Source organism: Bombus fervidus, chromosome 1, assembly GCF_041682495.2.
Source record: "Bombus fervidus isolate BK054 chromosome 1, iyBomFerv1, whole genome shotgun sequence".
NCBI lineage: Eukaryota > Metazoa > Arthropoda > Insecta > Hymenoptera > Apidae > Bombus > Bombus fervidus.
The window spans coordinates 19,570,365-19,585,627 of NC_091517.1; the positions used below are offsets into that span (position 1 = coordinate 19,570,365).

Genomic DNA, 15,263 nt, shown 5'->3' on the forward strand with positions numbered 1-15,263 from the left:
CCTTTTTCTTTTTTTTTTATGTATTCAAGGCCGAAAATAAAACACGCGCACGTTCCCTCTCATTTATTGTATTTTTATGAGGAATTTAGTCTTTTCGCGCCACGAGTATCTCTACATTTTCGTTTTCACGCCTACATTCCGCTCATTAAACACGTTCCAGCAAGATCATGATATGATGTTGCCAGTTTTATTGTTTTCATACATTAATTTGTCGTTTTAAAATTTAAATGCTTCATTCGTACATCTTTCGTTCTAAATTTCTTTCCTTATTTAAACAATTTACCATTGTTGCTACAATAAATTAATTAATGAAATTAATTGATCAGTTTAAATTAAAAATATCATTTCATAAGTTTTCATCACTTGAATTTAAAAACAACAGAACATATTGCAAGCTAATGAATAATTTAAGAAATTTATTTTCGTTACACTAATGTATCACAGATTCTAGGTAAAGTACTAATTTACTTATTGCTAAGCAACAGGAGATTGAATTTGAAATATAATTTGTAAGGTATAACCAGCACGCCTTTAAGCTAGCTGATATTTGGTAGCAGTTCTCTACCCTTTGTACAATATAGCACAATTCAGTTTAATCGAGTTTAATCCCTTTGACCACTCAGCTTCCAATTACATTTCATGATCTCCTGACCATTTCATGCCCTTCGGAAGAAACAAGATTTCCTATTATCGTTTTGCGACTGTTGAATCGTAGAATACGATTATTCTAGTATTTTAACTTCCTTTCTATACGTATAATATAGATATACCATTTTCTGTTGTTTTTCATTCATTTATTGTAGCATTTATTGTAGCAACAATGGTAAATTGTTTAATTAGAATATTATTTTTATTTTCTGGTGTCTTTGTTATTCTTAAAAGATAAACTGCTTATTTATAAATTTAACACTACGTATGCTATTAATAAATTTTATATTTAATTTTGCAACTTTCAATCATTGTTAAAATTTATTGATAATAGAAATTAATCGGTTAATAGAAATTTGGAAGTCCTCTTGTTTTTACTCGATTAAAAGGCATATTGCAGAAACCGTCACAATGTTAGCTACAAATCACGTGTGTCGTCCTATTAAACTTATACACAATATTATTTATTCTTGTTTTAATTTAAAATGAAATATGTTATTGTACGAATGAAGCAGAATGTTCAAATAAATGAAACAACTTTTTGTCCTATAATTAATGTTTCTCAATTTAAAAATTTAAGAATTTTAATCAAGATTTTGAAGCGTCGATCTAAAATGACCAAGAATTAAAATAGAAAATATTTTGATGCCAACAAATATATATTCTTCGGTAAATACGAAAACAAAAATCGATGTATATGAATGAATTTGGAAATATTGAGAAACTGTATGATAATATCCATTCTCTGCGTTGCGTTTAGATGTTTCAATTGATTGATATTTCATAAGAATTTTCATCGAATTTTTTAGACATCCTGTTTATCTAAAATTATAAGAACAGATTCAAACTATAACATTTAAAAATTTGTGGTTACAAAACTTAAATGTTTGTTTTTCATTGTTTTTCATTGTTTTTTTGTTTTCCATAATTCTTTAAATGAATCTATTCGGAATTTTGAGCGATTGTTCGTTTATGGGTCGTATAGAATTTCTACCTTCTCTGAGATATTCTGAATTATCTGTTCTGTTCGAGCCACAAATCTGATGATTCAGACGTTAGCGAAAACCACCAGGGAAAATACCCGGCCGGCTGGCAAGGTACGATGAATCGACCAGACTTAACGGGTGGTGGGGAGTATCAACACAACATAAAAGCAACAGAGCGTCGACCGTACGGGTAAAATACTTGGAGTTTCAATAAGATCTTATAACAACTTTGCTTGCATAATGAACAAATGCAAATAAAGTTTCAAATTATACTAACACCCGATCTATTGAACTTCTTGCACCTTGAGCGTTAATTCATTCAAGGTTTGCGATATCGATCGATTGGTTGGACCTAACGGGTGGCTCTTTAGTTGATAATTTGCAACAAAATCCTTGCATCGACACAAATTTACAGAACACACGACATTATTCAACAACTATTACAGTCTGTCAACACGAATTTACAGAACACACAACTGCATTCTACGACTATTACATACAGTCTGCCAACACTAACAATACTTATATCGACCATTTCCTTACGTATAAGTCCTCTGGTAGTATTATATACATTATAGTTTTCTCTAGGAACAGTATTAACTATGTTAACGATAAAACTTCATTAATGAGATATGTTGGATACTGTTGGAAACTCTTAATTAATAACGTTATCATGGAATTAATTAATTACGTTATCGTTTCTTTTTGAATGGTGTGTAAGTTACTTACTCACGAGAAATGTAAGCGCGTTAGTTTCATATAATTATTATAATTATTTCATTTAATATAATTATTGATAATTGTTAATTGTATTCAAAGTTCGAGTTTGTCGATAATTGTTAATTATTTGATTTTAGTAAATTTGAGAATTATAAACCAAAAAAGTAGTTAGACATTTAAGCTGCCGCTGATTGCACAAATTAAAAAATATAAGAATATATAAGAATATATATAATATATAAGAATATATAAGAATTACTCAAAACAATCCTAATGTTCAAGTCTAATTCGAGCTTAAGGTCCCACGTGAGTTACGCTGCGACAATAATTTAATTTCTATTTGTTCGTTTGTTATCTGTTCATGTTCGGATCATCCACTGTAAATCAAAGCAAAATCTTCTAATGTGTTCCAGAATATGTCTTCATGGAATTTTAACAATTTATTAAATCTATAAATAACACTTTTAAGTTATAATTAATATAAAATATAAGAGCACGAAACTTTTTCTTTTATGAACATATTAAATCTTTGTAAAAATTTTCATATTATTAATATCACTTTAACTGCTCTAAAGGATTTAACCCCATAAAGCCGTGACCCTTGAAAGAATCGATGTTCATGCGTGACAAATTGGCGTAATACGAAGGTTTCGGTATGAACAACGCTAGTGTAGATACTAGGGTCACAGGCACATGTTCTGGGTTCATTATATATTTATAAAGGGCTGCCGATTCAGCGGATGGTCCGGATAAATTTAAATTGTAAATAGACGCATTGCAGATTTCAAGTAAAAGCCGGGATAAGAGCGGATACGGTAGGAGAGCCTGTAATGGAAAGGGGAACAGGGCGCTTTTATTTGTAAAGTTTGAACATTCCCGATATTGAAGATGTTAAAGTTGCAGGTATGTATTTCATTTTAATCCATTCGAGATCGAGATTTAATTGTAAAACAATCCCTACGTGTCGGTATGATTTGAACGTTTGGCTAGAATGATTCTGTGTTTTTCTCTCTGTTTAATTTTAAATTGATGGCAATCTTAAATTTTATGTTTCATATTTTTAAAATATAAAATTATATACTATGTTATAGTGTAATGTGTTATGTACAGTTATATATATATATAATAAATTCTATAATTATATACTATAATATATTATAATATGTTATGTACAGTTATATATATATATATATATATATATATATGTATATATATAATAAATTCTATAATTATATACTATGATATATTATAATATGTTATGTGCACATATATATAATAAATTCCATAATTATATACTATGTTATAGTATAATGTGTTATGTACAGTTATATATATATATATGTATATATATGTATATATATAATAAATCCTATAATTATATACTATGATATATTATAATATGTTATGTACAGTTTTATATATACATATATATGTATATATATAATAAATTCTATAATTATATACTATGATATATTATAATATGTTATGTGCACATATATATAATAAATTCTATAATTATATACTATGTTATACTATAATGTGTTATATATATATATATATATATATATATAATAATAATTTTATATTGAAAAAATATGAAATATAAAAATTAACATGATATAAATTATAAGTAAAACATGTATATTATATCCTTGCCTATTGACTGATATTAATTTTTTTCGATCTCGAATGCGTTAAAAGAGGGCACTAAAAATATTTATTGTAATTAGTCCTAAAAACCAAACAGATACGTGAAAGAAGAAAATCTGCCATTGTAATAGCGGCATTGTTATGACGAGGGACCTTTTATTTGCGTGTAATCGTTATCGATTGTAACAAGAATCAATGTTATGTGTTATATGGTAATAATCAATATTAAAGATGCCAAAGTAGAGATGTACTCTTCCCGTGTACATAATTATACGAAAAATAAAAAAGATATTTTAACAAAACCTTTTTTTGTAGAGTTACTCCATCTTCCAGATAGTGTCATACAAATCCGTACGTCTCTGAGAAAATGTGGGTATTTGAGCCCTCACTTCCTCAACAACTTTCAGATCTGAAAGAAAGAAAAAAAAAAAGAAATAATAAGTAATGCTTATTAATAAAGTCAACAAATACAGAGGGAGATTGGTAAATAGATAAATTAACGAGACTAAAAATTAATTACATCATGGATTTCTCGCTTTTAATTTTAAAATAGAAATTACCGATATCAGTGACCACCATATTTTCTTCAGTTTCTAAATCGTAAAGAATCTTTCCCCAGGGATTGGTCAACTGTGTATGTCCCCATGCAACGTAATTTGCTGAAGGAACACGAGCCGGTGATATACAGGCGACGTATAATTGATTGTCATTAGCTCTGGAACGCTGAAGTAATGACCAGTGCAGTGGTCCAGTGGTCATATTGAATGCCGCTGGATATATCAGTATTTGACAACCTAACCCAGAGAAACGGGACATATGAAGCCACTGAATACCACTTGGCTTTGTAGTTGCACGATCCACATTCCACAATTTATGAGTATGCAAAAACAGTTCTCTTATCGTCCTTCTAATTCTTTTAATTATTTAATTTTCCGCAAATATACTGGTTTTTTTAAATTAAGCTCTTTTTTATACAGAGTTACAGATTATATTATTTTTATATGGAATATATTTAAAAAAGGTATTTAATTTTCTGCTAGTTAAGTAATGTTCGATGTACCTTTGTTCCGATAAATACGTGCCATTTCCTCGAACCTAATATCATAGCAAATGCCAATACCTATTTTGCAGCCCTTCACTTCGAATATCGTTAGGGCGTTACCCGGACTGAGTGAATCACTCTCTCGGAAAGTAATTTTGTTAGGAATATCGATGTCGAATAGATGTACCTAGTAATATAAAAATATAGTCGCTAATTCTATTGCTGCAACTTTTGTAATTTAATATCAACTAACGGTACTTTTATCACTTTCTTTTATTAAATTTTATCATTTAATAATATTTTTTAAGAAAAAATAAGTTTTTTAGTATGTGAAAAATTTACATTACGCATTACAACGAAACATATGTTTTAATAATATTTTTTAAGAAAAAATAAGTTTTTTAGTATGTGAAAAATTTATATTACGCATTACAACGAAACATATGTTTCTCGTATTATAACGTATTTTATAAACCGTAAATTATAGAATTGGTTATAGTATACGTATGTACATATGTATAATCCTAGATTATTACTACGTAAAGAATTACTTTCTCCATCTCAATATTTTGAATGTTAAAGCCACAAAGGGATATATTACTTACCTTTCGGTGTCTTCCTATCAAGTCTCCGTCCGGACTCCAAATGGTACAAGTATTATATAATTTATCGCCCTCTATTTCTGGTATCGTACCACCAACTATGTAAATGCTGTTCTCTTTAGCTGCTTTCGATAAAGCGACGCTCGTTTCACCACTAGGAATACTCTCGGCGTATTTCGGAAAATACTCTGTATTGCAATATTTCAATTAATGAAAAATAACTGTCCTTTGTTTCAACCATAAATTAAATTGAAATTTTTTGTCAATTTTTTATTTTTTGAATTATCAAAATAACTCAGTTTTATATTTCGACTTACTTAAATATGTAATTACTTAGATAATAGTATATATAATAAATTGTTCCTACAGGTTTAAAGTAAAAAATGAATATCATGCTATTTGTGTTAGTATCAGTGACTTTTTGCAACATAAAGTTAGTTTTTAATTAACGATTATACTACAGGCGGAATTATAAATACAAAATAGTTGATAATACTAATTTATAAGTACCTAATTGTTAGTATCTTAAAAAATATATTTTTACAAAAATCACGATAATCATAAAAATGTGAAAATCCTATATTCTCGATTCAATTCACAACCTTTATGGAAGTATAAACGATAAGGTAATTTATGTACTTTTACTTTTTTCTATATAGTTGTTATATAATAAATTATTGGAAAAAAAAACAAATTATTACGTATTCCGTATGGTGAATTAAAGCATTCAGGAAGAGCGATAATATCAGCATTATGCTTTTTCGCGCTTGAAATGTAGGAAACTGCCCGCTCTACATTCTTGCTTTTTACTTCATTCACTTCAAGTTGTACCAACGCCAAGCGAATCGCTAAAATGTTGGAAAAGTTAAATACATTCGGTTATATATTTCCCATACATTTTATCTATAAATACTTTATACATAGTGAATACTTACTTGACATCGTGCGCACTACTTGTTTAGCAATGTTCGTAAGTCTCATAATGTTCTTTGAGGTTATGTATGGTAATACTTGTACCAACATTACGTAAACAATACGCAGGAATTTTTAATAATTCTTGATAAAGTTTAGGACATTAATTTTGATATAATTGTAAGCATTATTACATATTATAATTAAATGTAATTTCTAGTTAAGGGTAAAGAAAGAAATATACTTTTGTAAAAATATATTTTATTATAAAATGTGTATAAATAAAATTGTACAATTTATCTTGAAAATAAAATGATCAAATACGTTCCTGGAAAATATTACTGCCTACTAAATGATCGAGATCTTGATCTTTCTCGTCTTTTGTGTTTCTTTCTGTCTGCATAATCTCTGGATTTCTTATCTCTAACTTTTTCTCTTTCCTTATCTTTCTTCTTATGTTTTTTACTTGATCTTTCAGATGAACAATTGTGTTTCTTATGTTTCTTTGACTTCTTCAATTTTTTTGATTTATAAGAACCACTACTATTAGAATTACTTCTTTCTCTCCGTCTCTTCTTTTCAGAATCACTATCGCTGTCGTCATTAGATTCGGAGCGCCTTTTTCGTCTTTCTGATTTTTTATCGCTCACTCTATCATACTTGTTCTTATTATGCATCGTACTTCTGATTTTCTTTCTTTTATCAGTACTTTTGTCACCATCTTCACTGTCTTCGGATTCAGGGGACATTGATCTTTTCCTATCCGTCTTTTGCTTGAGTCCCTTGGATTCCTTGTCCTTATACTCCTCATACTTTTTTGTATCTGAAATTAACCCCATAAAATACTAAAAGCTAAAACCTCTATATTTATCATATTTCATATAAAAATAGAAGGGACCTTTAAAAAATGGCATGCAACAACACACTTACAGGTACTTTTAAATTAGTTCTTCTACATGTCTGATTATGTATTTATATGTATATGTTAATCCAAATTTATTTTCTTAAAAGTCCCTTAATGAAATACTAACTCTTCATACTAACTTAGAACTTTTGAGTTCTTTGAATATTCTGATTTAGTCACTGGCTGTACCATAAATTCATTTACAGATATTATATTTCCACCAAGAGCTAGTTTTATTATGAGCCTTCCTGCATCATCATCGAATCCTTCTATTTGACCATAATTATTATTTTGTTTTCCAGCTATAATTTTCACAAATGTTCCTTTCCCGATTTTAAGTTCTTCCTCTTCTTTTTTGGAATCCGTATTTTTTTTCTGCAATGCAACTTTGTCTGCTCCAAGACCCATACCTTTTGGTCGTAATTCTGGTATGACAGCTGCTACTAATCTGTAATAGTTAGAATAAAAAATTGTGAAATAAAAAATGATGTTCTTTGTTTACCTTCCAATAAGTGATGTATTAAACACATATAATTAATTTAATCTAGAGTAAAATTCATACTTTTCATTTCTACCAATTCCCTTTCCTGGTTGCCATCCCATTCCCCGTAACATTGCTACACCAAAAGCATCAATAGGAATTTTTTCATAATCTTCTAACGTAGACTGAAAAATATAAAACAATATTTATAATATGCAAATGTAATACATCTGCGCATTGCACATCTATATGTTGATGACATACCTGTTCTTTGCCTCTTAATGATTCATCTTCTACTAAAGGTAAAGTTAAATCATTTGTTTTAGTTTCATGTTCATTCTTTGATTTAAGTTCTTCAATGATTTCTTTAGCCGCTTGCTCTTCTAAAGTAACAACTTTATTTTCACTATCTTCAACTAGTTCTTTCTTTATTGATATTATTGGCGATGTTTTTCCATTAGATAGTTTTGATTTTGCCTCATTAACACTAGTGTCTTCTACCTTTTCCTTATCTGCCTTTGGAAGGAAAATGTCTGCATCTATTTTATTAACAATTCTATCGTGCCAGGTTTTTGAACCTAGCAATGGTATAATTAGAGGTTTATCTTTTTTTTCTTCCTCACTGAAATAAAAGATTATTTTCAAATATATATATTCCGTTATTGGTGATTTTTATAGGTTAGGTTGAGGTTATACGCTTGTTAATTATAAATTTTACTTCTTGAACTCACCCTATTACTTTAATACCTTTATCATCAAGACATTCAATGTAATCAACTTTCTTTTCCTCTTGTGGAATAGCATTTTTTAACACAGGTTTCTTAATAGATTTCGCAAAACCGAAGGAAATCTTTTTCCCTTCTTCTGCCATTTGTTTGTTATTTTAACACTGACTTATAGATCAATATACACATATATACTAGACATAAAGATTGATGTCACTTGAAACTATGTACATAAATCTAATATCTAACTACACTTTATTAATCTACTCACAATTACTTCCACATTACTAATTCCAACAATATATTAGCCGTCTGCTTAAGCGACATTAAAGTAAACGTATATCAGAGAGGAAATAACAAGAACTGACGCCTATGGTTCTCTATGTTTCCGAGCTAGTGCTGCACCACGCGGTGAAGTGCCGAAAATGGCTAGGATGTCCCAGAGATAAAATGGGAGTACTGCCTCTTATGGTTTTCTTTGTTCCCGGAGTGGTGCTGCACCATGCAGCCAAATGCCCGTAGGTGGTATATGCTAGTATATACATGCCTATACGTTTGAATCGGAAAATCGATATTACGTGTTCATGTGAAAGTTCACATTTCTCTAGGAGCTGTATTTTGATAGGTTTAAGCTTCTAATGGAGCATTTTAAACGTATAGAGTATACTATGAAGTAGAGTGCGGATCATTTTGTATTCATAGAAAATTTAAATGTATAGAAATGTACAGAATGCTCATGATATGCAGAAAAATATACAAAATATTCAAAGTAAACCAATCATCAAAAAGTTTAGAAGGTGAAACAAATTTCTTTAATAATACCTAGATTAATTTTTATTTGTTAACAATCTACATTCTACTACGCTTTTGATTCTACCCTAGTTTATGCACCATAGCGCATGACAGCGCTATTATGTCTTTTACAATTTATTCAAGATCATTCTATTTTCAGATTAGACTCTCTATTCCGCTTTTTTTTGCATCCTGCAAATTATCGTACAGAGATGTAAAACGAAAGCTATCGCTCGTTAAAATTTGACGTACTTTTGTTTTTATAAAAATATACATATGTTGAATTGAATAAACTAACCTATATATATATACATATATATATATATATAGCTTAGATTACACAGATTATTTCAATATTGAAGTACTTCTTATGTACTAACGAAGAAGATAAAACATACTAATACAAGTATAGTTCAACTGAGCGATTATGATAATGTTAATGCGCATCTCCGAGCGTGCAGAGGATAAATGAACAGATAAGTTGCTCCCATCACTTTCTCCTTTGTTTCATGCAACTGTAATTCTTAGAATGTAATGTATAAATGTATATAACTATCCTTAACCGTATTGACAAAATGATGATAGACATAATTACTTGTTTGTCAGTTGAAGATCTTTTCTTTCCTCTTACTACATAATTATGTATTCTTAACTTGTCTTTTTAGCAATACTATCGCTCGTTTGTTCTACAGTTTTCAGAATTCCACCTTTTAGCGTTCTACACACGATCGGAGCGTGAATGTGCCCGTAACCTGCCTGTTCTTATAAGCTACGTTAAACGATCATCTTCGATTGTGTTGGCTCGTAGATCGTAGAGGAAGCCATTTACCTATCTTTCGGAACAAGAACTACAGTTAAAAACAGCGACCAATTGAGTACGGTAGTTAAGTCTGCGAGTAGAGGGGTGAGCGTGTTTTAGCGGCGACAACAGCACACGGTATGCAGATACGAAGCCGGGGTAAACCGGGAAGCCGTAGTTCACGGACCGTAGTAAGCGTGGTAACTCTGAACAGTCAACGACATTTGAAAGCCGGCCACGCTCTGGAATTCAGGTAAATTTACCTCTTTTTTGCCTTAAATTTTCATTGAAATTTCTCTGCTTATAGATTGTTATACGGTTAGAAATTGTATATTTTTGGAGATACCGAGGAGTGGTACTTTTAGGCAATTTTGATTTTCATCACTCATAAATTGAACCGAGGAAATTTCATTAATTTACTTACCGTTTATTAAAAAGTTTTAATGAAATGGGATAAATGGTAATTAGTTGCGAAAATAAGTTGTACCAGAGTCACAGTGTGTCCTGTTAATTTCAATTAATTATACAGCCTGAACGTGGAGACTTTGTTCCTATGTAAATAATGAGATATACGATACACTGGACTGGTTTCTCATCTCTGGATATTTAACATCTAAATGGTTAAAATAGGGAATGTTATAACAAAATTAATTCAAACATTTGATCAAAAATCCATAATTTATCTTTCTTAGAAATAGTCTTATACTCTTATATATCTTTTATACATTTTTCTTATATATATAAATCTAACATTTATCAAATATGTGACAATTTCTACTACAATCAAACATCTTATTTATCCTACGTAATGAAGCTAAGTTTAATTAACTTTCCTTAGTATCCTACATCACAAGTCACGCTCTCGATCCCGCTAGCTAAGCAATAAATCATCAAAAATCGAGTTACAATTACGTTCTTATCCTACTTCAGAGCTCCTCACCTATCCGTTATCCAATTTCCTCTTCGGAATCCCATCGTGAAACCGACAATTAACTACTGCTCACCGGCATATTGACGGAATCAAGATAATGAGACAGCGGAGTTAAATGTTAAAAAGTTTGCATATTTTATAATTTGAATGGCGTAAGGAAAAATAAGACGTTTGATTCTCCCGAGATTGTTTCATCCTGTATGGCACCAATATTTCATAAAATATTATATAACATAATTTGGAAAACAGGGTTGAGAATCATAGTGGTGTAAGTCAGGCCATTGCCAGTTTTCATAAAATAATCTTCTGTGTTTATTACCGTAAAAAATAGATTACATCTGTTCAAATTGTGAAAACAGAAATGACAGAGAATAAAAAGTTACGACCTAATTAGTTTTGAAACCAAAGGGAAGATATCTTTGAGAGTAAAAATGAATTGAAACATTCGGAATTACGACTTAAACCACTATGACATTGAATTTGCCGTATGAAACCTACGCGTTGGAGAACGTGTCGAGGATGTCCCGAAACGTAGTTACAAATTAAGACAGGTCCGCGAGGCTAACTGTAAAAGAGCGAGCGTAACTGTGCGGAGTCGATGTTAACGGAGAAGATCTTCCTGCCGAAGATTTGTTCCGCTATGTCTAGACGTTCTATCCTTTGTTTCCTCGTTGTATTTTTTTACCTTCATTTTATCGCCACGAACAGTGTTGCTCGTCGTGCTCTTAACCGTGCAACAGTCGGACAAAAACCCGTCCTGCCTCGTATATAGCGTTCCATTCGACACGGTCCACGAACTTACGGACAGATTTTTCGCGATTAAAAGAACAAGATAAAACAATTTCACGGTGATCTCATTGTTGTATATGTATACGGAAGTTTCATGGTTGTTGGAAGTTTGTACAGTAATTCTTCTTTCTCTTTCTCTTTTAATTATCGTTTTTTGCAGAAGAATGATCATGGTGTAGAACATGATTGATGTTGATGGTGTAGTAATGGGCGGTGATGCTTCAAAAGTATATAATACACTTGAGTTGTATCAAGCATATACATCAGGATGTTTTTTCAACTTTTACGTCGGTTTTACGTGTTCTCATGTTATTGTAACGATTAAGTTACCATAAATAATAGCAGTTTTCCTAATGGATCCACGCGTCGAGAGAAGCTAAATCACGTAAAACATACATTTCCGTATAATATTGTGCAAATAATAGCCTAAGAAGAGTACACATTTTTTATTACGATCATAAATGTATACTGAAAATTAGCGATCGTTGCAACGTTATTAAACATCATCGCAATGAAAAATTTTATTGGTAGATACGTATCGTTGGCAGATGATACACAAGTTTCGAATTGTCTGACGGTACTAGTGCGTTGAACTCTGTGATTGCACGCACGCGTGTCGAGTCGAATTCTAGTTCGATTTCGCGGGAGGATGCTATGGTAAATGTAGTCGAGTGAACAATCGCGCTACCGGATCTACGCGTAGTCCGGAACTCGGCGCATAATGCCGCGGAAACGGCTGGGAAATTATATTTGTTATGGGGAATCGACGACGCGGTCGGCGTCACGATTTCATCTGAGCGCGTAGATTTACCGGACGGAACGGTCATTAAATGTCTGTCATGGTGCTTTCATGGTTTCACTAGGATTTTGGTGAAAGCTTAGGTTGACATTCACGGTTCATTTAGACTGATAATTCACGATTTCATCTATTCCCTTTTTTTCTCTTTTAAGCCTCCTTTTTCTATGCTTGGTTCCAGCGAATATATTTAAAGCTATTAAAAGTCATTCAGAAGTTTCATAAATTAAAATAAATAGAAGAATGGGAATTACATTTTCTTTTTTATCATTTATCTTCTATTATTAGAACACATATTATTTTTCAAAATTTTCCCTGCAATCTACAATTATTTATCTTATCTTCTTATTGATCATCGAGTTTGTCGCTTATATGTCTCATTCTCCCTGTGTTCGTCATTTCGACATCAGGGAACGAATTTGTATCTTCTACATGAAATCGTCTCTTTAATTTCAGATAAACGAATATGCGGCTGCTTCTGTTCCAAATATCTCCGCTACTGTGCCTGTTGACGGAGATCGGCGCGGCGGGGATCGGCAAAGCATGGCAGATCCTGCCATACGCCCCTGATTCCTGGAATCACCCATCGTGGCCGCGGCTCGACTCTTCCGCGTTCGAAGTTCGCAGCGTGAGCGGAGTCGGTCATCTCAATCCCTTCGAAACCGCTCAAAGTAATCTAAAAACCGACCAATCGAAATTCATCGAATCCAACACTGTTGCAATATCCAAACCGCACTCTGTGTTCAAGCAGAAATACCTCGATCGATTCGAACCCACGTTCGAAGAGCCCTACGATCGATACGAAAATCGTGGCGAAACGAATAACGCAGAACATCGGGACAAGATATTTAAAACCGGCATAGCGATGACTATCCTCCGTCCAGAAGAAGACAAAGATTCGACAAAGGCTACTGCGGATGAAGCAACGGAGACCGTATCGAGGATTCGTCGTGATACAGAAAACGAGACGAGGCTGGAACAAATATCGAGCACTAAGAACGTCCGAGAAGTACGTCTAAGCTCCGCGGAAAATTGGTCCACTCAACCATTGTCTATAGAGTTTCCCCATAGAACTAGCTTGGACCAGACGATGCATCAAACGGCAGATGGCGAAGAATTAGCAAACGCAAGAGGTTACCACGCTCCGAGAGCCGATTTCGTGACCAGTCAGCACAGGAGGAGTTACGAACAACGAGAAGCACGAGATATGCCAGTTACGAGAGGATACGACGACTACGACGTCCCGTGGTACAGAAGCGCTATCAGGGATCGAGACTACGATCCTTTATCCTACCGTCGTGGATACAGTTACTATTACCCGGATCGTTATAGGATGGAAAGAGACTACTACATGCGTGTTCCCAACGATTATTCTTATTATTATGATCGGTACAGGGACGAGGACTTGGATCTATATGGCCGTAGCAGACCCACGCCCAAACCCAAAAGGATCATCTACTATGCCACCTTGCCAGAAATAGTTAGAAAACCTGTGGATCTGAGAAATTATCCTAGACCCTATGACGGAACTAGAACGTCAGTTTCTAGGGATGGAAGCTACAAACGTATTCCAGGGAACGTTGACCCTAGTAGATATCGATATAGAAACCTTTACGATGGTTACGACAACTACTCGAAGAGGTCGAGCTTCGTGGAGAGGCCTTATCCTTATCCCGAAGACGAGGGTCGTCGCAAAGTGACGCTGGAAACTCTTCGGAACAACGATCCGTATGATCAGAATAACGAGAGGAAATTAGCTAATCAGATTTCGATGAGAAACGAGGGCAAATTGCCTTGGCCAGTGCAGATCGCGACAGAAGTGAGCGTGAAGGACGATGAGAGAATCCCTGGAAGGAAGATCTTCGGAGAGACTAACGGATACGAGAGATTCCAGAGCGCACAGTTGCAGAAGGCACCGGACGCGACTGGATCGAGCGAGTTGCAGAGCGACAATTGATCACCGAACGAATTCTCTTTTTCACAATTTAGTAGCGGATTTTTCAAAAGGATTTTGGACACCGTTCGCTTTGACGCATCACTGTCTTTCTCTACTGAATCTTGATAGGCAATTAAATAGGTCTGAATATTCTAAACAAGCATCGATACTAAATGCTGTTTTAGTCGAAGTTAGACATGGGATAGATCTTTCAAAGTAATTGTATGATCATGCGTATTGTGATTTACAGATTCTCCGTTACTTTTCATACTTATTTATCGTTATTCATACGATCATCGCTCGTGGTGTTTGCTTTAGTACGTACAATTAGCATTTTCAATACAGAATTCTTTCAGGAAGATTTATGTATTGATTCTTCATTGTCACGTGTAAGTTTTAAAAGATTAAATTCACGATGACCTAGATCCAAAAGACCAAAGTAGGTATCACGAGGGTTGGTGATGGTTTCCAGTCGATTTTTATACTACGATATAGACGAACTTTTCAGAAGGGCGAACTGTATTTATTTGAAAATTATATCAAAAGTAAT

The 15,263-nt window shown here is 32.8% G+C and overlaps 3 protein-coding genes across 6 annotated transcripts; 1 reads left to right on the forward strand and 2 right to left on the reverse strand.

Moving 5' to 3' along the window:
* Positions 1-4,070: 4,070 nt before the first annotated feature.
* Positions 4,071-6,695, reverse strand: LOC139989564 (omega-amidase NIT2-like). Of its 2 annotated transcripts, none has more exons than XM_072008013.1 (6): positions 6,584-6,695; positions 6,350-6,496; positions 5,652-5,836; positions 5,065-5,233; positions 4,565-4,798; positions 4,071-4,413 (listed from the first exon to the last, which is right to left on the reverse strand). In XM_072008013.1, exons 1-6 carry the CDS (start codon positions 6,669-6,671, stop codon positions 4,322-4,324), a joined length of 915 nt encoding a protein of 304 aa, XP_071864114.1. In that variant the 5' UTR covers positions 6,672-6,695; the 3' UTR covers positions 4,071-4,321. The 2 variants fall into 2 exon arrangements, with proteins under 2 accessions (XP_071864114.1, XP_071864116.1); XM_072008015.1 differs by having other exon boundaries at positions 4,336-4,413; positions 4,525-4,798.
* A 109-nt stretch (positions 6,696-6,804) lies between these two features.
* LOC139989538 (G-patch domain and KOW motifs-containing protein-like) lies at positions 6,805-9,070 on the reverse strand. 2 transcript variants are annotated; one of them, XM_072008012.1, is made up of 6 exons: positions 8,677-9,070; positions 8,210-8,567; positions 8,027-8,130; positions 7,605-7,912; positions 7,027-7,383; positions 6,805-6,953 (listed from the first exon to the last, which is right to left on the reverse strand). In XM_072008012.1, the coding sequence occupies exons 1-6, from the start codon at positions 8,814-8,816 to the stop codon at positions 6,877-6,879; spliced, it is 1,344 nt and encodes a 447-aa protein (XP_071864113.1). In that variant the 5' UTR covers positions 8,817-9,070; the 3' UTR covers positions 6,805-6,876. The 2 variants fall into 2 exon arrangements, with proteins under 2 accessions (XP_071864113.1, XP_071864112.1); XM_072008011.1 differs by having other exon boundaries at positions 6,805-7,383.
* Positions 9,071-9,157: 87 nt separating this feature from the next.
* Positions 9,158-15,191, forward strand: LOC139989522 (uncharacterized). 2 transcript variants are annotated; one of them, XM_072008007.1, is made up of 2 exons: positions 9,158-9,188; positions 13,234-15,191. In XM_072008007.1, exon 2 carries the CDS (start codon positions 13,244-13,246, stop codon positions 14,732-14,734), a length of 1,491 nt encoding a protein of 496 aa, XP_071864108.1. In that variant the 5' UTR covers positions 9,158-9,188; positions 13,234-13,243; the 3' UTR covers positions 14,735-15,191. The 2 variants fall into 2 exon arrangements, with proteins under 2 accessions (XP_071864108.1, XP_071864102.1); XM_072008001.1 differs by lacking the exon at positions 9,158-9,188 and adding an exon at positions 10,146-10,514.
* Positions 15,192-15,263: the final 72 nt, after the last annotated feature.

Excerpts from the sequence above, each read along its gene's own strand:
- LOC139989522 (XM_072008007.1), top strand. The coding sequence starts at position 13,244 with ATGCGGCTGCTTCTGTTCCAAATATCTCCGCTACTGTGCCTGTTGACG.
- LOC139989538 (XM_072008011.1), bottom strand. The coding sequence starts at position 8,816 with ATGGCAGAAGAAGGGAAAAAGATTTCCTTCGGTTTTGCGAAATCTATT. Across the intron at positions 7,913-8,026 it reads GGAATTGGTAGAAATGAAAA|ATTAGTAGCAGCTGTCATAC; the intron begins GTATGAATTTTA and ends TAACTATTACAG. Across the intron at positions 7,384-7,604 it reads AAAGAACTCAAAAGTTCTAA|ATACAAAAAAGTATGAGGAG; the intron begins GTTAGTATGAAG and ends GGTTAATTTCAG.
- LOC139989564 (XM_072008013.1), bottom strand. The coding sequence starts at position 6,671 with ATGTTGGTACAAGTATTACCATACATAACCTCAAAGAACATTATGAGA. Across the intron at positions 5,234-5,651 it reads TGATAGGAAGACACCGAAAG|GTACATCTATTCGACATCGA; the intron begins GTAAGTAATATA and ends TTATATTACTAG. Across the intron at positions 4,414-4,564 it reads TATGGTGGTCACTGATATCG|ATCTGAAAGTTGTTGAGGAA; the intron begins GTAATTTCTATT and ends TCTTTCTTTCAG.